Source organism: Haemaphysalis longicornis, unplaced genomic scaffold (assembly GCF_048455015.1).
Source record: "Haemaphysalis longicornis isolate Haplotype H1 unplaced genomic scaffold, Haemaphysalis longicornis Haplotype H1 scaffold_1, whole genome shotgun sequence".
In the NCBI taxonomy this organism is placed as follows: domain Eukaryota; kingdom Metazoa; phylum Arthropoda; class Arachnida; order Ixodida; family Ixodidae; genus Haemaphysalis; species Haemaphysalis longicornis.
The window spans coordinates 283997900-284021907 of NW_027526203.1; the positions used below are offsets into that span (position 1 = coordinate 283997900).

Here is a 24008-nt window from a genome sequence, read left to right on the forward strand (position 1 = left end):
GTTTTGGTCTACCCTGTCGTTACGCATTGATTAGAACATACTTGATCAGAATTTCACACCTTACGACGTCCAGCCTTGTGTCGTGTTTAAGTTCAAAGTGACGTAAGGTGGGTGAATGTGGTATTAAATGGCTGGTGGCGGTGGCAGCAGACAGGCGCATGGGATGAAAACGCATGCTACTACTGTCTACGTGTAGCCAGCGAAAGAATAACCTCCTATCTGAGCGAACCAGCAAATGCTAAACGGTCCGTCGTTACCATGTTCACCAGATTCGGCCAAATTTTGTAAAATTCTTTTCATCTGCGGCCAATTTTACACCGCCGAGCTACGCTTGACAAACATCGGTACAGGAACAGTTTGCTGAATGTACTGAGTAGCCGGGGCTGCTTATCGGGGCCGCTGTGCACAGTCTCCTGTTTCGTTCCATTTGCCAAGGGACGCTGCTTTTCCTTTTGACGGTTTTTCGCCAACAAATCAGACGACCAATTGAGGTCCCCGCACGTGGTGTTACGCAAAATAGACTTGCCTATGTTGGTTATTTTACTGTTTTAACGCCGGGATCAGAGTGTCACAACAGTTTCTTGTGCGTTGAAATGCTTATTGCGTTTCTGTTACAACTTTTCGCTTGTGGTGAAAAAAGTGTTTTGCCCCCATTTCTTCGCCGTTTCCAAAGACAAATGGTTGTGTGTTTCGCCCATGTATTCGTCAAGTACCAACATGAACTCCTCGGCGGGCAGTTACTCAGCGTGCTTTTTGTCCACGAGTGTTCTCTTCCAATGACCCTCGTCATGTAATCCACAGGTAATGAGAACTGCGCGTGCCTCGGCTGCCGACCGTGCAGGCCGGGAACACCCATGTATTGCGACTCTTAACAACGCAGTGTGGTACCACTTTTGGAATCGAATCTTCCCAAACACCACAGCCCCCCCCCCTCGCCCCCCCCCCCAGAGTTGTCACTTTTCTGGCTCTTGTGTGACGTCGTGATTGTTTTATTTCCCTTTTTTTTTGTCTTGATGTTTCATTTGCTGGCGAGGTGTAATGCTCTATGTTGTTTACGTGGCAAAATACTCAACGCAGATTAATCGCCTTTATTATTGTTATTTTTGTGCGCATGCACAACATGCCCACTTTTTATAGCCACGTTTACGTTGATTGCCTTCTTTGTGTAAATTCTAGCGTGCCGACAGAGCTGGGGGATGTGACGCCACGGGCAGACTGCGGCTGCGTTACTTCTTCCTTTTGTGGCGTACATTGATTGACTTCGTGGTCCAACATAATCGGCAGCCCAGTCTCGCCCTCGTCTAATCTTATTGTTTCGTGCTGTCCCTTTGATTCATAGAGGGCCCATTCCCCCTGATTACGTGAGCCGACCGTGATCACTGGGCCAGTGTTCCGCCAGCCATCGTGCCAACAGAAACACTCCGGAGAAAGCTATTTTTGTAACACTTGTAGCGGTTGTCAGCGCTGCCTGGCGGAACGCTGGCCGACGGGCATCCGCCACTCACAAGCGGCTGAAAACCGAACTAAAGAGAACGCTCCGGGGACGGCACAGTGACGGCGAGAGAATAATCTCTGATCTGACTGCCGTGTATCCCAAATCTTCCTGTTTTCATCTGCGCCTACTTACTGCTGCCGCTTCCCTCTCACGTCGCTCTGTGTCTGTTGCCGGTTTGAAAACACTTAATTTATGTCGGTGTCTCGGTTTTGTTCTAAGCGTTGTCAGCGCGAACACACTCACTGTTGTATAGCCGAACTGCCATGCCCATTCTCCGTATGACTCGTTAGAAGGAACCATGAAAAGAAGGCGAACTCTGTTCAGCGCCTCACTTTTCCGTTCGATGGGGACGGGAATTCGCACCTGACGGGTGTTGTTAAGCTTGCCAGTGACAGATCCTTTTTTTGTTGTTGTTCTGAGGCGTTAATTTCAGAATCCAGGTATATACTTCTGTTCGTTACGCAAATAGGGCGGACAGCTAGTTCTTGGCGCCAGGCAATGCCATAGGTCATGACTACTTTCACAACACGCTTAATTTGGGCGTGTTTAGGGAATGGGCATTTTTTGCTGCGTAACATTTCAATGCCGCCACTCAATCAGACTCCATTAAAGGGACAATGTTTTTCAAACAAACAGATTTAAATTATCCTGAGATGGACACAAACAGTAGTTAGTTGCTCTGTCATACTGATTGTGAATCCGGAATTTTCCCGTGTTAACACATAAACTGTACCGCTCTGCGTCATACTATAAAAATAAATAAACAAATCGCCCGTTCAACCGCGCGGGAATCAAGCGCGAACAAGTTCGTAACAAATTTCATGGTATCTTGGTCCTTCTGACTGTTACGATAGAAACAGCCGTTAATGGCTGGAACAATTTGCAGCCGGGATCACCGCACAACGGGCAGCGTTTTTTTTTTCTTCCTCTTTTACTTGTTACGCTTCTCTGTAAGTCACAAGGGAGTGCTTTATGGCCACTTCGTCACAATGTCGGAGAAGTGAGTTGTGTGGTGGTGCGCTTGCGCTATGACTTGCGCCAAGAACAGCGCAGATGATGTCGAAAACGCTCGTGTGTGGGAGAGCATTGTGCTGTGCATGCAACGTCTGACATGTCGTCACCTTGGAAGGCAAAGTCGTGAGCTGTGCTCAGGCACCTAACCTTTCCAACTTCTTCGAGCCCTCCTGGAATCCCCACATGTATTTGTGAAAACCCTCCAGAAGCCTTTCTTTGTACGCTCCAGGAGACAGCAAAAATAAAGCAAACGAGGACATCGCCCTGGAAGATGAAATACATCGTGCCGAGCGGTGAATAAAACTCAACTTTAGCCGGAGGTCGAGCGGGAAAAGAAATTCGTGTCTCATTTGTCTCTTCTTGACACAGCTGATGACTGGCCGCACGAATGACGAGCTGGTTTCTTGGTTTTTAAGCAGAATGCATCTTAAATACTCTGCTTTGTACACTCTAATTGCCTAGAATTCCCCGCACACATCTTATTGTGCTTTCACAGTTTACCACAGTTTTCCCGGAAATGGACCGGTTAGTCATTTCTGACGAGCACCGCATTTCTTTCTGCTTACATTTACAGTAGACCGTCGTCATAACGAAATCGCTTTGTTCGAAATTTCGCCTTATTCGAAGCGTTTCATGCTCCCCACTGCTGTGCGAGTGCAAAAACATCTGCTTTTAACGAGGTATCGCTTATAATGAGGGCAGTTGCCCGCGCGACGTTTTTTTCGTAACGAGGGTTTGCTGTTTGCGAAAAGGAATGCGTGGTGTGCCAGAAGAACGGCATTGCCTTTTGGTTTTAGAAGCATTGCACTAGTCAGTCCTATGTGGTTTACGTATATGCGATGCAGTTCCTTCATTAAAGAAAGGCGTTAAAAAAGTGGCTCAATTATAAATTGCCGGAGGAGCAGAAGCTGACTGTTACGGTGCCGTGGAAACTCTACAGCCTCGATATTTTGTTTTAAAAGAAAGAAACCACATTTTGGAAATGAATGTCTGTATAACGACCATGGCGCAGAGGCTAAGGAAAACGGTTAAACTAAACGGTTCGCTACGAGCTCAACGAACACACGCTAGCTTCATATCCTTGTTCTAGTGCAGACTTGAAGGCATATACTCATGCAGGGGGCAGGGTGCGAGCGTGGGGGAGCTTTCGTCTTCTTTTTTTTTCTTCTTTTTTTTTTTTTTTGCAAATCTGCGTATACTGAATAAATATAGCTGGTAGCTGATACGGAGTTGTGAAGAATGAATAAAACCGCTTCCTTTGAGTATAAGAAATTTCACTTACAGAATTTGCACAAATAAAGAGTTTATTAGTACTCGTACTTAATTTGGTGTCCAATCTTCTACTTAATTTGGACACTAAATAATTTAATGGCCCCGACGGTATCCCTGACATGTTCCTCGTTCGCTACTCTCTGTGGGCCTCTCGATACCTTACGACAATTTTTAATAAATCCTGAAAATCTGGTACTGTTCCCAGATCTTGGGAAAAATGGCAAAATAGTACCTTTACACAAATCTGGTGACAAGCAAGTCTTCAGCAATTACAGGCCCCATATCTATTACCTCTAATTCCTGCAAGCTATTAGAACATATTATTTACAAACATATCATTGCATTCCTCGAACTTACCAGTCTATTATCCAATTTACAACATGGATTCAGGCAGGGTTAGACCACCGCTATTCAGTTACCGAATTTGTACATGGTATTTCTGGCAATATGGGTACTGGGCAACAAGTTGACGCCTTATTCATTGAATTTTCGAAATCGTTCGACACTGTACTCCACTCTAAATTACTATGAAAACTAAATACCATATTGAACAACCCGGAACTAGTCACTTGGATTTCTAATCTCCTTTCAGATGGCTCGCAACGTTTCTTATCATTTTGGTGATTCCCATGTTGCTAGTGTGTGTTCAGGCGTTCCACAGGGTTCTGTACTTGGACCGCTGCTGTTTTTACTGTATAGTAAGGATTTGCCATGTAACATAAGTTCTAAAACTCGTCACTATGCGGGTGATTGTGTTTTGTACGATTAATTTGACTCTCCTGAAGCTCATCACCGTCTAAATGATTCCTTTGCCAAATTCTGTGAATGGCGCGCAACCTGGCAGATGAGCATTAATTTTAACAAAACTGTGCTTACGTCTTTCACCAATAGCAAGCCCCCTTCCAGCTTCACGTATTCTTTTAACGGATCCGCGGTGAAAAAGATAACAGAATACAAAAATATTTGTGTTATTCTTTCTAACAATCTACCTTGGTCTGTGCACATTATATTTATCTGCATGAAATCTTAAAAAAAAAGTTTATGTAAGGCGAACGTTAACCAAATTCTTAGAAAGCCCTAAATTACTAATATATAAAACGCTGATTCGTCCTGTGCTTGACGACGCATGTCCCGCATGGAACCCTCACAAGTAGGGCGAAATCATCGAGGCCATCCAAAAAAGAAAAAAGCTTTCAGATTTATTTTTAATCTTTATGACCGTTACTTTTTGCCTTCCCTTGCTCCCTACGACATTAGGCACGTGTCGGCTCAATGACTGAATGGAATTGCTTCACTGTTTTATTCATTCAAAGTACCGCATGTCTGATGATACATCGCATTTACCTCACCGTCTATTATTAGAAACAATCACTATATTAACATCAAGCAACACCGTTGTTGAACCAACACATCCAAATTTAGTTTTTTCCTTTCAACCGCTCAGAAACAATTTTTTCCCTTATGGAAAAAATTGTTTCTGCCCCTTGTGGTTTGTCCTGATTGTGTTTTTTGTTGTGTTTCTTTGTCGCTCTTTTTTATTGCTATTTCAGTTCTGTCCAATGCTCACTCCTGCCATAGCTCCAAGTGGAGGCTGCAGTGCGTACAAAAAATTACAGCTTTATATAATTTTTTATCTTAAAAGTCGCCTCGAGGTATATATGAGCTAGTGCTGCGAAGATAACACACATACTTATTTTTATACGGGGATATGCGTAAGAGACGCTTTGCAGGGTTTACAGTGATGGCAGATGTTGACCGTAACACGAGCGTAACCAACATCTCAATGCCGTATATAACAGGCTTGTACGAGGGGATAATCTGTTCTGAAGTCGGATGTAACTTGCCTTCTAATATACGTGTCTTCACACTACTTGCACTGCGCTTATCCGTTTAGAAGACAATAACAGCGCCTTATAACTCGCGTATTTTTCGCTGAAAAATTATTTCTTGGAGGGTAGTTCAGAACTCTGGCCAGCCCCCACTCTGAAATACGAGGGCTTCCACGGGAGGATCATGATCTGCGAAATGGTTCCGATTTCACAAAGAGAGGTAGTATGCTTAATTGAAAAAGAAGGTGCATTCTGCCTACCGATTCTACTCAGTCTGATACTCAGATAAGATGGAAAAACGTGTGTGTGTGTGTGTGTGGGGGGGGGGGGGGGATGACGCCCACGCAATCACACACACTTTCCCTTACACTGAAGTTTCTCCGATCGCTCACATAAAACAACCCGGAGATTCAAGAAGAATTCACGCAGTCAGAACAGGGTCCCTGGACGCAAAAAAGTATTCACATGTGTTGTCTGATAAATGTACTTCAGTTGCTAGCCAGCGCGCTGTGTTACTTCCCTCTACTCGTCCCGTAGTTTCCAAGGTCGAAGTTTTCAAAGGCAAGTTCAGGACCAGAGGGATAAGGTGTGGATAATACTTGACGTCATTATTATAGCGTTAAAAAAGAGGAACACATGCGAGACGAGCGGGCACATGATTTTAGCGCTAAAAAAGACTAAAACGCGAAGACTGAAAAGACAAAAGTCAGAGCTGGCCAGAGCCGCCTCCCATAGCTCAAAAATATTTGTGGTGTTGAGTGCTGAGGGCTGTATAATGGGGCAGCCACAGGTTGCCTGGAATAAGTTGGATAGTTTCCCACACTTGTTGCATTTCTTGTCGTACTTTTGAGGAAACATATGGACTAGCCTGTTTTGCTAGGGAATGTGTTCGTTTGAATCTGTCGCAGTGCCCCAGCTTCTGTGGCCGAGGTGCCTCTCCTCGCACGGTGCAGATGGATAGCGGTACGTATAGGACAGGAATCAAAGAGAACGCGGAAGAACTGTAACGGCAGCTGCCATCCGTGGTCGCCGCGCACAAATCCGCGCTGCTGCTGGCGTGCGTCGCGGCACCGTTGCTATGGAGACAGCCTGGCTGCAGCGCCCGATTAGCGTGCCGTGATCCGCGCTTAAATCAATGGATGCTGATCGAGACAAACGAGGCGCACATTATGCGTCCTCTTCTCTCCCGCCGGGGGAAAGATGTCATCCGCTGCCGCCGCATCCTCGCCGCTCCCGGGTGCCACTGTCGCAGGGGCAGGCCAAGGCGCAGCTTTCTCCCTCTCTCATCTCCGACAGCGGGGCGGCGAAACCGATGATGTATATTTTAGGAACGCACGGACAAATCCATGTACGGAGGCACAACGCTGACTTTGCAGGTACGCAATGGAAAACAAAAGCTTACAAGTGTGGCTCCTGCTGAGGAAAACCGAGAACATGTTTTTTTTTTGTTCTAGTTTCAACATTAAACTATATGCATTTTCCTGCATGGCTCCGTTTAGTGGCAGTCAACTTCTTCCGTTGTTGGCTGGTGCGTGCCAACAACGGAAGAAAGTTGACCGCCACTAAATGGAGCCATGCAGGGAAACGAAGTCGACCACTTTCTATTTAGATCGCGGTGTTCCACAATGCTCCATCTTAGCTCCAAGTTTGTTTAACCTAGCCATGAATCGGGTGGCACGAAAACTGGAATAAGACACTGCTGCTCGGGTTGCCTTTTATGCGGATGACGTAGTGGCCTGGACAGAAGTTAAAGACTCTCCCTCTAAAGGTCCCATGCAAACGGAACTCCACGCTGCCGTATTCAGCCTTGAACGCTCCCTTTCCCAGTTCCAATGACGGCTATCACCCACTAAAACGGAGCTACTCAGCGTTGACGGCAAAAATGGCACAAATTCAGATCAGGTGATTTCCATCCAGATCGGGGATAAGCAGCTGGATTCTCATAACGGCACATTCGTCTCCTCGGCCTACCCATTAGCAGTTACAATAGGGCTGTAAAATGGGGCAGCATCAGGTTGCCTGGAATAAGTTGGATAGTTTTCCACACTTGTTGCATTTCTTGTACTTTTGAGGAAACATATGGACTAGCCTGTAAATGGATCCTTAATCTAAAATCAACTTGGCGAAACACCATGAATGCCATCCTCCGCCTATCCAATAAGTTTGGTCGTGCCTGTCAGCAGGCTTGTACAACGCTTGGCATTGCAATAGCACACGGGCGCCTCACTTACGGCTTTTCGGTATATGATCTTCGCCCAGCTCACGTAAAGGATCTCCATATATTAAATCTGCACCACCTCCGTACAATAAGTGGTCTTCCTCAATTCACCCCCGTCGAAATTCTTCACCAAATTGTACCCTTCCCTCCCTTGATACTGTCACCGAAGAGACCAAACTACGTCTTCAGGAACTTCTTGAGCGGTCCCCCCAAGGCAAGGCTATAGGCTCATGGAACTATATGGACAGTAAATTTGACCCCACTCGTTACCCATTGTCCCTTCCGCCCTGGGAGCGTCCTGCGATTGGCATCCCTCAGCGTCGCCCTATACCTCGTCGGCAGGCGACAGCACGCGAGTTATACGTTCGCACCATCCAGAACGGCAAGATGGAGAATGGAGCCTACATCTTCATGGACGCCGCCGTGCGCGGCAATGAGGCTGCGATCGCATGGACATCTTCGGACGCCCCCGCGCTAAATGGTTCCCGGTAGATCTCCAATACATATGGCCTAGCTGAGGAAGCCGAACTCATGGGTGTCCTGGGCGCTGTCTATTCCATCTGCGACCATTGTGACTCTCTCTCAGCCTGGAAATTTCGCATCATTACGGATGCTCACGTCGCCCTTAAAGAATTGAACAGAAAATTTTCACCTAATTATACGGCCACGAATGTACTATATGCCATCCGAGACCTTCATATGGAAGGCATTGCCATCCGCATCGTCTGGTCCCCTGGACACACGCCTGGGGCACATGGCAACCACACGGCTCACACCGCCGCTCGGGAGAGACTTGGCGCACCTCTAGTGGTTTCCAGTCCCCCGTCGCAACACCTACCACGACTAGGCTGGCAACTTTACCTGCAGAAATTCGAGGCAGAGAGCCGCAAGAGGCTGCAAGATACTACCCCGGTGGGTGTACTAGGCTAATAAGCTAATAAGATATATGCTAACACGGCCCTAACCCCTCATGTAGTACATAAATGAACCCACGGAGCCAGCTCGCATATCCAACGCGGGCCGTATTGTGACGAGAAGTGCATCCCCAACCTGTATCATTTGATATGGCACTGTGCACACTTGAGGGCCGGTCGCGAGCCCCAATTGGACCTAAGTTCTCCATGATGATGATGATGATGATTGCTATTGGTTTCCCCTGTGAAGCGGGGTGATGACATGCCATCTTACCAAAAAGAACTAATACAACCATGTTTTACACTCTTGGTTTAATACTAGCGCTGCTTAGGGCAGGCACTAAAGCAAATGAAGAAGCGCATTTGCAACGCGTTCGAGAGGACCCCTCAGCGCTAGAGAAAGTTATTGAATACTTACTGACCAGTGGTCTCTACAAGTTGGTGTGATAACCTGGACCGACTCCTGCCATAAACGTAGCACCTATCTCTTCACAAAATCTGCGAACTATATCTTCACGGAACCATAGGCTTTAAAATGCTATCCGCCATTTCTAGTGATCGAACCTTGAACAGGTTTTATTTTCGATTATTACCTCCCTTCCTTCGTGTCCCTCTCCTTCCCCAAGATGGCATTCATGCCCCATCTGATAATAAAGGTATTCCTCATACTCCGTTGTTGGCAGCCGGGTGAAGAAGCTGTGGCGCAAGCTGAGTTTGCATTATCGCTACCGGCCGTCGTTCAAATTAAGATTGTGTGGTACATTGTTGTAGGGGAGGGGGGGGGGGTATAGACGCTGCGTGTGGCGAGCGGTATACACGACTCGGGAAAGAGTCGGCGGCGGTGGAGAAGAGAATAAAGTGGGACTGTAACCATGCCGCAGATGTCCATGCTTCACTGCGCAACCCACAATGTGGGAAAGCCAGCTTACAAAGACCAAGCTTACACTGATCTTCTTAAAGGGGCCCTGAAAGGCATTTTGAGCACACTAAATGAACTAGCGCAACCGATAGCTTGGGTGGTAAGCGTCATCTGTGCAAATTATAACTTTTTTACGTGCAGCGGAAAGCCCACAATTTTGTTGCAAAGTTCGTTGCCGCGTTCCCACCCTTTCAAACGTGTTTTTGGGCTCTACCATCTTCCCGCGTGTACACCATCGATTCCCCCATGCGCGTAACGCAGCAGAAATATTGCAATTGGACGGCTTTTTTTCGCACTTCCTGTGAAAAGAAGCGTCGTCTGCTCAGCGTTGACGGCTTGCGGCGGCGCCGTTGGTTAATTAGCGCTTCCTGCAGCACGCTCAACGTTATAGTGTAGGTCCATATTTACCTTTTTTACTCTATTACCACGCTTAACCTTAAGGCGCGGTGGCTAGGCCGACACGCCGACGACATGACGCCGACCTCTAAGTTCGCAGAGAGCCAATTGTCGTATGGCGCCGACGGCGACACGAACACGTCGGCCGATCGAAAGTACGCGTGGGGTGACTGGCTCGCTGACCAAAGGCGCGGACAATACCAATCGGCCGAACGGTCATCGGGAAGCGATCGAGAAGCGAAAACGGCATGCGCCCCGGCAACATTCGTGCTGTAATGAATGCGGTTGTGTTCTGTTAGTTCCTAGAGTGTAATAAACATAGTAACGTCCATGAGGTTCATACAACTCACACTAGCGCTATAATGTAAACCGTATTTCGGCTTACGACGCTTCCGCCATCCGCTTTGGCAACAATTCGTTTCCCAGAGTTGCAAACTGCATATTCGTGTGCGACCAGCAAAGCTTGTAAAAAATATAAGCTCAGTTAAGAGCAGAAGAAGAGTTACGGAAGCTTTATAAGTAATAAGGAATCAATATCGACCGACGTTTCTAACGGAAAGCGTAAAACCACAGCGCGGCGAGCACTATTCCCGCAAGGCGAAATCGTAGTCGCAACCAAAACTGCTGTTTCTGGAGGTCAGCTTGAAGTACAGGCAATTTCCGCGCTTCGGCCGTTGTCCTGTGGCGCAGTGGACTAACGCGTCGCGCTTGCTGTTTCGAAGACCCGGGTTCGGATCCCGGCATGTCGTGCCTTTTTTTCTTTTCTGCCTTCTCTAAAGGGTATGATTTGCGAATCGTATTCGCGAATCCAAAACAAAACTTTTTGGTTGAACTGTGGAACGTCAATGCATCGTTAAAGCCATTGGTGTTGTGTTAAACTCGTGCTTTGCATATATAAAAAGGAAATTGCACTTTCAGGAGATGAAATACTGATGTGTGTGTCTTGCAAAATGGAATGTCTTTATAGAGTAAGCATAGTTTCCTCCCATCCACTTAAACAAGACACAAGGTAGGTATTTGGGGGGGAGGGGGGGGAGGGGGATATAGGGCCGCGGCCGGCAAAAAAACAGTTAACATAAGTCCATCGGCAGCACTGTGCACGGAAGAATTGGACAAACAGCTTTTATACAGATAAAAGGGGCTCCAGGTCATCAGGGGAAAAATTGATTTAATGGATTGTAGCGTTTAACGCGCCGACGACACACAGGCGAAAAGGCGCGGAGGGCTCCGGATCAATTCGGACCACCCGGGGATCTTTAACATGCGCTGAAATCTCGTACACACGGACGTTCTCGGTTTTCGCCTCCATCAGAAAAGCAGCCGCCGCGGCCGGGAATCGAACCCGCGTCCTCGTGCTCAGCAGCACAACGCCTTAGCCACTGAGCCACCGTGGCGGGTATCAGGGGGAAAAGCGAGAGTGGAATAATTGGTTTGTGCTATCATCTGCATAGTCGAACGAAGAGGTAGCGGGCACGGCCCCCAAATTCACACTACTCTTCCGAGACCGCTCGTAATATCTGTTACGGTGTACTTGTCCAGTCGTTGATAAACACAGGGTCGCGTAGAAGTTTCCAGGAAAGTAAGGGGGAGGGGGTAAATTGAATGCATGGCGCACACTAAAAAACGTCCCTGTGCCGTACCGTGCATCCTTTCGGCTGATTTTTTGTTACGGTTATAAATTACAACCGATATAATAACGGAATGGAATACTACAACTCCCTGTGTACGCGCGTGCATGGCGTCAACAGAACAAGACCAAGCTTGAGATTGCCACGAATGAGCGGCCGATTAAACGCATGTAATTGCCCACTCTACCAAATGTTGAGGCGATTTTTTCGTTATTCGCTCACATATTTTAGACTCAAATATGTACCAAGACACGTCGTTGCCGCGAACGCGCGGTGACAGGGCCGTTGACTGTTTGCGTGATCTTTCTGCGTGGTGTGGAAGCGCAAGTTCGGCCCCGTTCCTTCCATCAGCTTTTACGGTCGTGAGAGGAGTGCAGGATTCATAGAATGATAAAAAAAAAAAACGGGCCAGACGGATCGCCGAAAGTCAGACGGCCCCGTCCCAAAGCGATCCTGCGGCTCCGAATATCGCAGCAGACGACGCGCGCCACCGGATATTCTTGCAGACGTCACCGAGAAGCGAGGCATCATGGGCAGTCATGCTGGCGCGGTGCGAAGAAGTGGACGAAGCGAGGGGGAATTGCGGCGCGGGCGAAAATGCCATGTTTTGATTTGCAATAACTCCACTAATACTCATCGCTTAAACAGAATTCTTGAAGGAGGTGATTACTAAGACATCGATTTACCTGAAAATGTGAACACCGATGTACAGTGGAACCCCGCTGATACGTCCCCCGGACTTACGACGGATCACCGCGGTCCCGGAAAACTCCCTCTAGAAACAATGCATTAAAACCCCCGATGATATGACGCTCGCGTGTGCGCGGTCCACTTCATACGACGGACCCTGGCGCGGATAAAATGGCGCTTTTCCCATATTTTAGACCGCTTCGCCGCCTCGTCCTGACCTTGTTTGTTCTTAACCCCCGTTTGACACTGATGTGCAAAGGTCCGCAGGCAGCAGGCGGGCCAGGCCACTTACTGAACAGACGCAAGCAAGCAGGCATGTACTCGTGAGCGGAAGTTAACCTTCGATGGCCCCACGCGGCAGCAGTACGCCAACGCGCCAACCGCGAGAAGCCGAAGTTCAGGTGGCAGGTGGACCGTGAATTTGAAGCTCCCGTTGAGCCGCCGACGAACGCGAAAACACATACGACGCAACTCCACGGCGATGACCGATCAGCCACTTCCTCCCCCCGCTCGGTCCAAGTTTCTTCCTTTACGACGCTCTTTCTCCCTGTATCTCTGCTCTCTGCTTATCAGTATCTTTCAAAGCCCTGTTGTCACTCCGCTCTTTTCTCTGCTAGAGCGCCTCAATTCACGTGCGTCCGCCGAAAAGGTGGAGCAAAATACAGGAGGCGATGGATGGAGACACGTACCCGTTGACACCGCCATTTTGGGTCACTCGCTGGCCGCTGCAGTAAGTCACTGTGGCAAGACCACAGTATAATTTTCGCCGCAACACGGTTTGCTCGCGAAGGGTAAATTATCTGATCTATTTTGCGTTGCTGGGTGTTGTGGGAAACGAAAAGAGCTGTGTGTTGAGCACTATGACCCAATAGCAACGGCGCGGGACTGTTCAAAGGGTGTATCCACCATGTACGGCAATGCCGTATTTTGTTCATATCCGCCTTGTACTATCGTTCGTTTCGCTTGGCATTGGCAGTTTCGCACAGCTCAGCACGCCCAGCCGGTGCTCGGTGAAAGCACTTTGTTTCCACCAGGTTCCAATCGCTTCAGCGCGGGGGCAGTGGCTCAGAGAGATATGCCGAAGAGAAGGGTTCTTACCGCAAGAATTGGCCTGGGATGGCTGCCACACCCAACTTTGCCATTTGTTAAACTTGTAATACAGCACGATGGAGGTCCTAAAAGCGTGGTTCTCCAGTCATGGTAAAAACGTCGCCCCCACTGAAAAGGTTGCCGTCGATTAGAGCTCCCTTCGCTGAAAAAACATAATTTCTCTCTCAGAATGGCCCCGTTGGGGTGTTTGTACTCGTTGTAGCCTTCCCTCTGAACTTCTGCACGTGCATCGACAAGCTTGACGTCAAACGAAAGCACCTCGACGTAAAGTGAAAGTCGAGAAAGTTTCCGCGTGTTTGAATGAACGGAAATACTCGAAAATAAAGAATGCTAGTCGAGGAGACACATATGGTAGTAGTGTCGTTTACCTGTGTACGTTGACGTTTGCCTTGCTAAAAAATGGTTCTAGACTTAACCGTGAATTCTCGTTGCTGACCGGTATTAAAGGTAGCAAACGGTACAATCAGCATTTATTGGTACGACCGCTGCTCTTATGCCAGAAGTCGCAGGGCCCACTGAGCGCGAAGCGAAGCTGGCGAGTTGGTTTGGGGATTAAACAGTTCCACCTGACGGAGCACCTCGTCCCTACACGGCAATTTTTTGGCACGCTGGCATTGCCGGCTGCGATGGGCAGGTCGCTACCTATAAAGCCGGTCGAGACCTCGGCCCGGTGTCAAACTAAACACCGCGCGCAGCAGGCACGTCACAAAAGAGGGAGCTTTGCGCCGCGGTCCCCACTGTATTGCCTGCGCAATCTTGCGAAGTCAGTTAACCCTCGCAGTTCGATATCTTGGAAGTACGGATGCGCTAGAAGTCTTCCAATTGAAACGGTGTAGAAACACGATTGCGTCTAACTTTTCAATGTAAACAAAACATGCCCGCTTACTGCAACCACTAGAAAGTTAATTATTACATTTTTGTTAATTAAGCGACTGGCTTCAATAACTACGACCTCATTCTGTGTCCACCTGGGCGCATAACCTTACTGTATAGGTGGTCTTCACGTAGCTCTAAGTCCCTAAGTTTAAAAAAAAATAATATTACGCCCACCTCCCCTCGCGAGAACCCTGGTGTGATGCGACGCTGAGGGGGGTTCAAGCGCAAGCGGAGAGCAACCGTCGACCGTAAGGCCGCCGGAGAGAGAGAGAGAGAGATGAAACTTTATTAGGCAGCTCAAGTCCGAGCCGCGGAGTTATCAGTCCACGGAGGAAGGGGGTGTTCCACGGTCCTCCGACGGTGGTGGGCTTGGCGGAGGTGCACAAAGAGTTTCAATGTGGGCAGCCAAGAGCGGCCACCGGTTATATGCGCAGCGCGCCTGAAGGAGAGGAGACCGCGGAAGAGAGAGTACTGCACACTGCACATGCGCTGGTGCCAGCGTGTCTGCCGCGTCTATGACGCAACACAATCCAATCCAAATCCAATCCAAGCCAAGCCAATCCATTCGAATCCAATCCAATGCCCCTCGCGAGAGAGGGGCATCCGAGAGGAGAGGGGGTGAGCGGCGGAGAGCGCAGCTCGCGCGGCGAGGAGAATGGGGGAGGGGCGGACGACAACAACGCCGACGACGCTGCATGGACAAGGCGAGTGATTGAGATGCAGTCGCATCTAAAAACCTGTGTACTTAGCTTTTATCACCCTCTATATCTATATAAAGAATGCATTTGAAGTAGGTCTTTAGGGTAAAAAAAGGAATAAAAATATGAGAAGAAAAATGTAAAATAAAAATAGTTAAATAGACTGGTGTTGAGCGCTTGAGCTCATGAGCAAAAGCTGTCGTTCGTTTCTTGGTCACACGTACCAACTTGGGGAATTGGCCAGGGGATCGGGGGCTTTCACGGTATAATGCGCCCACCTCACAAAATCGACATAATTCAGCGCCCTTTCACTCGGTGAAAGGATGACCAGCGATCTGGGCGCAGTCCGAGGATGTTGGCGCTGCTCCTTCCGCACCGCCTACGCCCCTGCCCACCGTTGTCTCTCGAGCTGTGCTTCACGCACTCGCTCGCTGCGAGACACTTTTAAAGCGAAGCTTTAATGTTTTTACTGATGGCGCCAGGAAAGCTAATTCTAAAAGCGAAGCTTTGTACCTGTACCCCTCAAGGGTTCTGTCGCTACCGTTGGTGTCAACAGAAAACTCCCGCGAACAAATGAAAGAAGTTACTGGCACCGCCAGGGATAGAACCTGGAACGAATAGAGAAATGGAGCGAGAGCCCGTTGTTTTACCGATTGAGCTACGAGTCCACGCGAAGACGGGGGAGACAGACGGTACACGCTCCGAGCACATCTGCGGGTTTACCCCCTGTGCTCTCGCTGAATGCCACGTGATAGCGTCACGCGACTTCTCGCGCCGCTGTGCGCTTCGGTCACTGCACGTGTAGCGGCCGTGTGCGCGCCTTGCGTATGCGCTAGGAGGTGGTAGAAATTAAAGGAAGCTCACACCAGTGCATGGTATCTCACTTCTCCGTCTCTGCCGTCGAGCTCGTCGCCTCTGTCCGCGGCAACAGAGACGGGGGAGAAGTGAAATCGCTAACACAGGGTTTGAGCTTCCTTTAATTTTATAAAAAAAATAGTTTCCAAACATGTGCTTCACCAATACAACCAAACCAAACACCATTCATGGATCATTCGTTGATATAGTTTTAGCAAAGAATATCTCTTTGATGTAATACCTAAGGGTGTGGTTAAGTGCAGTTCACTTGTCTATGGTTTCACTCTTTATAGAGCCACCTGTGTAAATTCAACTCTTTATAGAGCCACCTGTGTAAATTCAGAGTGACGTCGCATGGGTAATCAATATAGGTGTGGTTTATAGCTTCGCTCTCCAACCAGCTTCACAGGGTGGATAGGCGCGCATTTTTTTCTGATGATGATGATGAATGATCGCGGATGAAGTTAAAGAAAAGAACGCTTTCCGTGGCCGGAATCCAGCCTGGGTCCCTAGCCTTGTGGAGCCAGCGTCTAGCCGACTGCTCCATTTCGACACTGTCGAAGCGAACACCAAGCAGCAGGTTCCGATTCGCGCCGTATGCCCCCCAAACTCAAAACACGTTAGGCCTACGAAGGGCACAACCGTGAGTTGCTGCGGGTATCCTAGAAAAGTGGTGCGTACCTCCACAGTAGCACATACTTGCAGTGTGGGATTGGCCAACCAAAGAATTTATCACGAGGAAGCTTAGCGTTCAACTATCGTCCTCGTTAGGGTGCAAGTTTTTTTTTCTCTCCCTCTGATGCGCCGTTTCCACCTTCCAGTGTCGGTAGGTGCGAGAGTGCAGCTTCATCATCAATAAACCCAGCCAATCTTTCTTCTTTTACTTCTAAGTACTACTCTGCAACCGCGCGTAGTATTGCGCCGGGGGAGTTTGCTGCGTACACGGGAGCGTGGGATTTTTCTTTCGCCTAGCCATAGAAAGCCTCACTTTAAAACTGAATTGGAAACGTAAAAAAGTTGTACAGTAGCGCGTGCCGCGTGTCAGCTGAATGCGATGCGTTGTAATTAGAAGAAATGGAGCTGGAAAAAAATTGCACCAAAAGACAGAAAGAAAAAGAAAGCGAAGAAGGGGACGGAAATAGAGTAGTTAATAAGTATTTATTTATTTTCAATACTGCCATTATCTTCCTGCGACCATAGCAGCTGGGTGCAGATTTTACATATACGTGGTCTACACAAGCAGCAGAAACATGCGGTAGAAAAAAAAAAGAACAACAATCTAAATGTGGATAGTCCTCAAAGTATTCGAAGCAAGAATACGAAATATGTTTCACTATAGTTATGCATATAAATAATTACATAACAAACGATAAACACAATGAAAATGAAATATTTCGGAACACACATTTGTAGCTAGAAATACAACGAACACACATTTCGGACATCAGCAATGCTATCAGAACCGGAGTGTTACATGAGATGCGATAAAACATTACGAATAACAGCACACCTCTAGTGACTTTGGCCACTCAAACAGTTCTTCAGGAGGTTGTAATGCATCGGAGAACGAAGGCATGGTGGGCTAAGATTTTGTATTTTCTATCTTTAAGGCAAAGTCTTTTAGAGAATTCGTATCAGTAACAGAGGGGTCTAAACTATTCCATTCTCTTATAGCTAAGGGAAAAAAGAGTTCTTGATAGTATCGTTTTGAAAGAATATTCTTTTCAAGTATGGGGGTGCTTATGCCGGGTTGTGCGGGATTCTGATTGGCGAATGTAACCTGTATGCGTCGATTTTGTAATGGTTGTGAATTAAATGAAAAGAAAATTGAGGCCGGTCTGTTTTGCTCTAGCCGCGAGTGCTGGAAGGCCACAGTTTGATAATATATCTGTAGGGGAATCATTGCGCCTATATCTAGTGCAAATGGATCGCGCTGCCTTCCTTTATACCTCTTCTAGTTTACTTACGTAAAGCTATGTTCAGACTACCAACGAAACAGCCATATCGTGAGCTACGGATGTAAAAAACGATGTTTTATGCAGTTCGGTCGGTTTACACGTGAAATGATGTCATTATTTAAAAATATTACGACAGTTGCGACAACAGTCGGAACCTGGCGTTAGTGATTGTGTGGGGAAACCAGATTGTGTTGGTGTATTCTAGAATCGGCCTCACGTAGGTATAGTATAGACTAGAAGCTTGGTAGATTGTGGGACCATTCGAAGACATCTGCGGAGATAAAGATGGTTGCGCAGCGCATTTGAAGTTATTTCGTCAATGTGTGCATCCCATCTAAGTTGTGAAGTAATTGTTACACCTAAGTATTTGTGTTGATATACTTTTTTAAGTCTCGCGCCGTTAATACTGTGAACGCAGTTGACGGTTCTTTCTTTCTTGTTAGATTCATGCGCACAGTTATTTTTTTTTTGGTTAATAGGCATTTGCCAATCGGCGCACCACTGGGCAAGATGGTCTAATGAATCAGCAAGCTCGAGGTGAACCGAATGACTGGTAATTTCATTGTATACAATACAGTCATCGACGAATAGCTTTATGTTACAGGAAATATTTTTTTGTGATATCAATAATGAAAATAAGAAAGAACAGTGGCCGAAGAACGGAGCCTTGTGGTACCCCAGACGTAACAGAAACGGTTTCAGATGCCACTTGCTCAAACATAACAAACTGTGAACGGTCAGTAAAGAAACCCCTTATCCAGCGTGGTAGAGTCCGTTCCCAATTGTGTGTCGGAGTTTCGCAATTAATTTATTATGGCATATAGAATCAAACGCCTTTGAAATAATATTACGCTTTCTTTTTAAAATTGCGAAGAACCTTCTCAAAAGCGACACTCATCAATACTTAACGTATTTTTCTTGAGGTCATTCATCCCGCCACCGTCACTCGCGAACTTAACTCCATTCCGGCCGAAAAATAATGTCTTTAAGTAGTCTTTTTTTCCAAGAACAGTGAATGAATGGAATAACCTTGAAAGTCATGTTGTCGAACAAACTGATATTAAACAAATTTGAAAGCCTACTTGACTTTTAAACTTTTCTTTCTCGTTGTTCACAATTTATATGTGCATAATTTGTTCTGATTCTCGGTTTATATTGTGTACGCCGGGCATTGATGTGTACACTTCTTTTTGCAGTGTGTGTTGTTTCAATGCGTGTATCGGTTTCTTTTTTCTTTTTTTGTGCCCTTCGCCAGATCTTATCCACCCGCCACTGGGAATTGGCAATCAGTTCAATCTTGTTTTTCGCTTATGTTATGCGTTCTTTTTGTCTGTTTTATTGTGAAATGTATCACACTCTTTTTTCCACCCTGCTACGACCCCTTAACTTGGGTCAACAGTATTGTAAATAAAATAATCAGTAGGGAAGAGTTGTTAATAGATAATGCTAGGTGATGAACAACTTCTGTTAGTTGCGTAATTCTTGATAGTCTGCTACGAAATCCGTGTTGGAAAGGTGGCAGGATGCCCTTTGTTTCCAAGAAAACTGCGAAGTGTTTTAGGATAATAAGTTGAAATATTTTATACGGTGGGCTGGTCAAAGAAATTGGTCGACATTTACAAGAGTCAAGAAGGTGCTTTGCAATGGTCTCTTCAAAAAAGGGCAAACGCGGTGCGAATGTTTTTTATCAGCTTTTTCTGATGTATTATCATCGTGCGGACAAAATACATTAAAATTCCCTCTTTACCCGCAGCATTGGCCAGGTGATTGGATCGCTGCACACGAACGTTAGTCTGGTTCACGGTGTTTTTGGGCGGCGAAAGCTTTAAGTGCCCCATTTCGAGAAAATTTGCAGTTGTTGCCATTATCGCTGTTTTTAAAGTGACCCCGATGTTCAACCTTCGGTTTTACTTTCACGTACGTCTCGCGGGGCCGCTGCCTCAGCTTCATCCATAGCCGCTTGCTCCCGGCAGCAGTTACGACGAGAGGTATTTCGAGCTGCTGTAGCCTCTTTCTCAGTATTGCCAGCCCGTGACTAGGGAATGGTGCGTCGTCGCCTATAGCGATGCGGAATGAAGCTCTCAAGTCCACGGGGTGATGTATACCAGGCGCGTCTAGAACGTTCTACGGTCCGTCGCCCTTTCTCAGTACCCCCTTTCGGTGCCGCTGTTTCCCTTTCCCGGCTTGCGCTCCCATGCTCGCGCTACGATTTTCCATACCACAGATTTTCTGTACTTTTCTATACCTCACAGGTTCCGTGAAGCAAAGAAATCCAAGGTTCTCGCATTGAAAGAAAAAAAAGAAAAAAAAATATCTGAGTACGTATGGGTATTGAAACCGGGACTATAATATAGCAACACCTACGCAGTGCACTGACGTTTGCATTCACTGCCTAGTACTTTACGCCACACTTCCTGGCTAGTAGGCACATGGTTAAAGTTAACCTTTCAAAACTCCAAGGAAAAGTCATGTTGGCAGCAACGTAGCGCGAAAAAAAGAAATATCTGTGGGGTGACGATACCAGCTTCCACTAATTGTAACTTTGTGCATTACTAGGCATCCCTCCTGCTCCCACGAGTCGTACGCGTGTATTCATATAAATATAGGGAAAATTGTTTTTATACTTAGACGTCCATTTAAACTTTGTTTGGTACGGAATATCGTGCCATCCTTACTTTAGTGACAACACTTTGTGTTCTAATGCCTTCAGAAGATCGAATAACACTGAATATAATTGCGAGTTGTCCCAAGTCCTGCAAATAATGCACTCGTGCCTTGTAATTACTCTGTCCGCGCATTTAAAAGTTATGAGACTCCGGCTGCACGGTCAGTGTGTAGTCTGCCTTCTCTATGTCGCTAGTGCTGTCTTTGCGCTGGGTAATGGAGACCGCGGTCGGCGTGCGTGCGCCACAGCCACGGGAGTCTGACACTTGACAGTTTTCAGGGTCCAAGTTCTTCATCTGAAAACTTGCAACCAGAACACATCCGCCGCGGTGGCTCAGTGGCTAAGGCGTTGCGCTGCTGAGCCCAAGGATGCGGGCTTGATCCCGACCGCAGTGGCTGCTTTTACAATTGATGCGAAAAGCGCTAACGACCGTGTGTCGATATTTCGGTGCACGTTCAAGATCCCCAGGTGGTCGAAATCAATCTGGAGTCTTCCACTACGGCGCGCCTCATATCCCAGGTGTAGCTACAGCCCTTTGAACCCAAAAATCAACCAATGTAACCAAAACACAGATCACGGTATCAATGTTTAAGTTTGGGTGAGTTGAATTAACACGGTGCAGACTACACCGCCAAAAAACACCCACACGAGCAAGAAAGGAGCAAGATTTTTGCCCCGAGTGATGATACGCTTGCCTCCTGGAAACGCCGCGATTATGAGCTCCAATGAAAAATTCGTGGACGTTTAAGCTTCGTCCATAAACGCGATGTATTACCGGGCCCCGTTTGCATAGCATTATCATTCGTTACTGCGCATTACACCGTACCTCTGACGTCATCGTACCGCCTAGCGGCTCTCGCGAACGGTGAAACTTTCCTCTCCTGCTCGCACGCCATCTGTTGGGGCAGTGCCTTGCAATCCCTGGGGTTGCCCTGCGCGCCGAAAGGTGGCGATACGGGATTTTCGCTCACGGTCAACGCCACCGATGACGCCAGCTTTTCTGAGAAATGCGGCCGTTAACGCGAAAGCTACGTCCCAAATCTGCATGCACTGGCCATGTTGGGTGTTTTATACGTTGCCAGGCGACGTCTTCAACTAGCACTTAGAAAATGGAGGATGCCGACAAAAGTTACCGCCAAAAAGCATGATGCGATTGTGCTAAGGCGTCGGGTTCCTTTTGATCGCACCGCTTTTATGTTAGCATGGAGTCTGGTTATAGTACGTAAGTACTTGCCCGATGATGTCCTTGTTAATGTTGAGCAGGGCCGGATGTTAATGTATCTCACATTTGGCATCTTTTTTTTTTCTAAATGAGTACGTCGAATCAATTTAGGGAGTTATCAAAAGCTGTTTTTTTTAATAAAAAATTAAGTTCCCTTCAACTTTGTGAAGAAGGAAGACCTACAAAGCTGGACGCAGTCCACGGAGCGCCCGAACCAAAACGTTTTTTTTTTATATATAATTTGCCATTGAGCACACTTCCGAGCAAATTAGCTGAAGGAAACTTGGAAGGCCTTGAGCATTACTCTAGCGCACAAACATTGGGTTGTGTGTTTCCATCCCGCGTCGTAGGCATCTTACCGTCTGTATAACACACCAAACCGCTGCTCTCGACCAAGAAGGACGCCATATGGGCCGTTTGACATTTAAGTTTAAGCCTCCCGCCAGCACAATGGCCATGCCATCAGTGAAGACCTGAAGCATATAGCTACGCGTGTACGCCCACCCCTTTTCCACTTCCCACCCTTCCACGCATCAACCGGCAATCGGTGATGTGCGCATGCCTAAAGTGAAAGACACTGGCGAAAGTGTCGCTCTGAAAACCATTCAAGCTAAACAAGAAATATTGGCTCACGTCGGGGATCCAAGCGGGCAAGTTGCTGTCTATGCTGGAGGGATTTACAGCCACTCGGCAAAAATATAGACATCTCTTTGCAGTAAAATGTCTGCTGGCACTTAGGCCTACCTACGTGGCTTGAAGGCGGATTTCACTTTCATTCTGCCGCTTCATCTCCTTGTTTATTGAGTATATGTTACACACACAGACACACGGACACACGCCTACGTCAGTGCAAGGAAGAGCAAGGCAGTCCATCCATTCAGTCATCCCTCTCCAAATGGCTGACAGCCGCGTTAACAGTTTCGAAAACTCCAGCACAAGCAGTAGACAATGTTTTCACGTTTGCGTCAGAAGACGTGCCCATTGCTAAAGACATTCATGAGCACCTCCATGAAGACGGTGCGCTCCTGCATTGCGGCATGAAGTCGAACTTCGCGCTCCTGACGCTCCATGTCGAAGCGGGCCTTCTCCAGTGCTAACTTTTCTTCCCCCAGCCGAAGACGGGCCTTTTCCAGCTGAAGCTCCTCGCGGCGAATGGTCACGTCATGCTCGCGGGCTTCTGCTTCCTTGGCCTCGAGGCTGAGTAGGTAGGTGACCACCTGCAAAGGAAATTCTGAAGCACCGACTGTGGGCTTGCTGGCGTGACGGCCCCTGGCGACGCAGTCAGCATCAGGGCTTGCGGAGGGGGCGCTTTCCTTGTCCGCGGCAGACGCAACAGCGGACTTGACCTCCTCGATATATATGTAGTCTCTCGTTAGACGAGGCCGCTTGGGCGAATCTGGCTGTTCGGCGTCATTGCCCTCCGCCTCGCTGCTACTTTCGCCGCTGTCGGATTGCTCGGGCGTGACGTCGTCCTCAAGTACGGCGTGTCCTTTGTAGAGGTCAAAGGCATCGTCCCCATCTTCCTTTTCCTCCTCCGCCTCCACTTCTTCCTCGTCCTGGGCATTCGCTGCGTTCAGCGCCGGAACCATGCCGAAGCCGAGGCGAGTACTGTAGCCGCCTGGGCCGCTCATGTACTGCTCGAACACCTGCTGCAGGAGCTCATCCTTGATGACGAACTCGTCCTCGGTGCAGAAGCGTTTCAGGCTGGTTAGGTCTCCCTTGATGTACTGGTCCAGCATCAGGAGCGTGCGCTCCCGGCAGCGCCTTGGGCTAATGACCAGAACATCCTCCAGGTTGCGCGAAATCGAGGCCCACACCGTCGTTGGCGGGGCGTCTTTGAACGGATTCAGGCTAACAACCTCATGTAGCAGTTGGATATCCTGCTGGCCGGAAAAGCGCACAGGAGGCTTTCGCTTGTCGGTCGGTTCATCGGCTCGTTTTCGCCCAGTGGGAGTCTCCTGACCGCGGTTGGATTTCTCTGACGAAGCCATGAGAGTCGGCAGCAGTGGTGGCGATGTGTGCTGGGGTAGATTACTGGTCAAGGGCGGACGCAGAACCGCGAGCCTGCCAAATAACCGATTTCGTCGTCTTTTGTCCCACCCGTGATGATGATATTGACAATTATGAAAAATACTAATATTGGTAATATTCTGGGCATTGTTATTATTATTATTATTATTATTATTATTATTATTATTATTATTATTATTATTATTATTATTATTATTATTATTATTATTATTATTATT

At 47.6% G+C, this 24008-nt stretch overlaps 1 protein-coding gene across 1 annotated transcript; it reads right to left on the reverse strand.

Moving 5' to 3' along the window:
• Positions 1–22724: 22724 nt before the first annotated feature.
• On the reverse strand, positions 22725–23750 carry LOC144159032 (uncharacterized). The gene has a single exon (XM_077690271.1). It carries the CDS (start codon positions 23748–23750, stop codon positions 22725–22727), a length of 1026 nt encoding a protein of 341 aa, XP_077546397.1.
• Between the last annotated feature and the right edge of the window lie 258 nt (positions 23751–24008).

Coding starts and splice junctions, on each gene's coding strand:
- LOC144159032 (XM_077690271.1), bottom strand. CDS start 23,750: ATGGCTTCGTCAGAGAAATCCAACCGCGGTCAGGAGACTCCCACTGGG.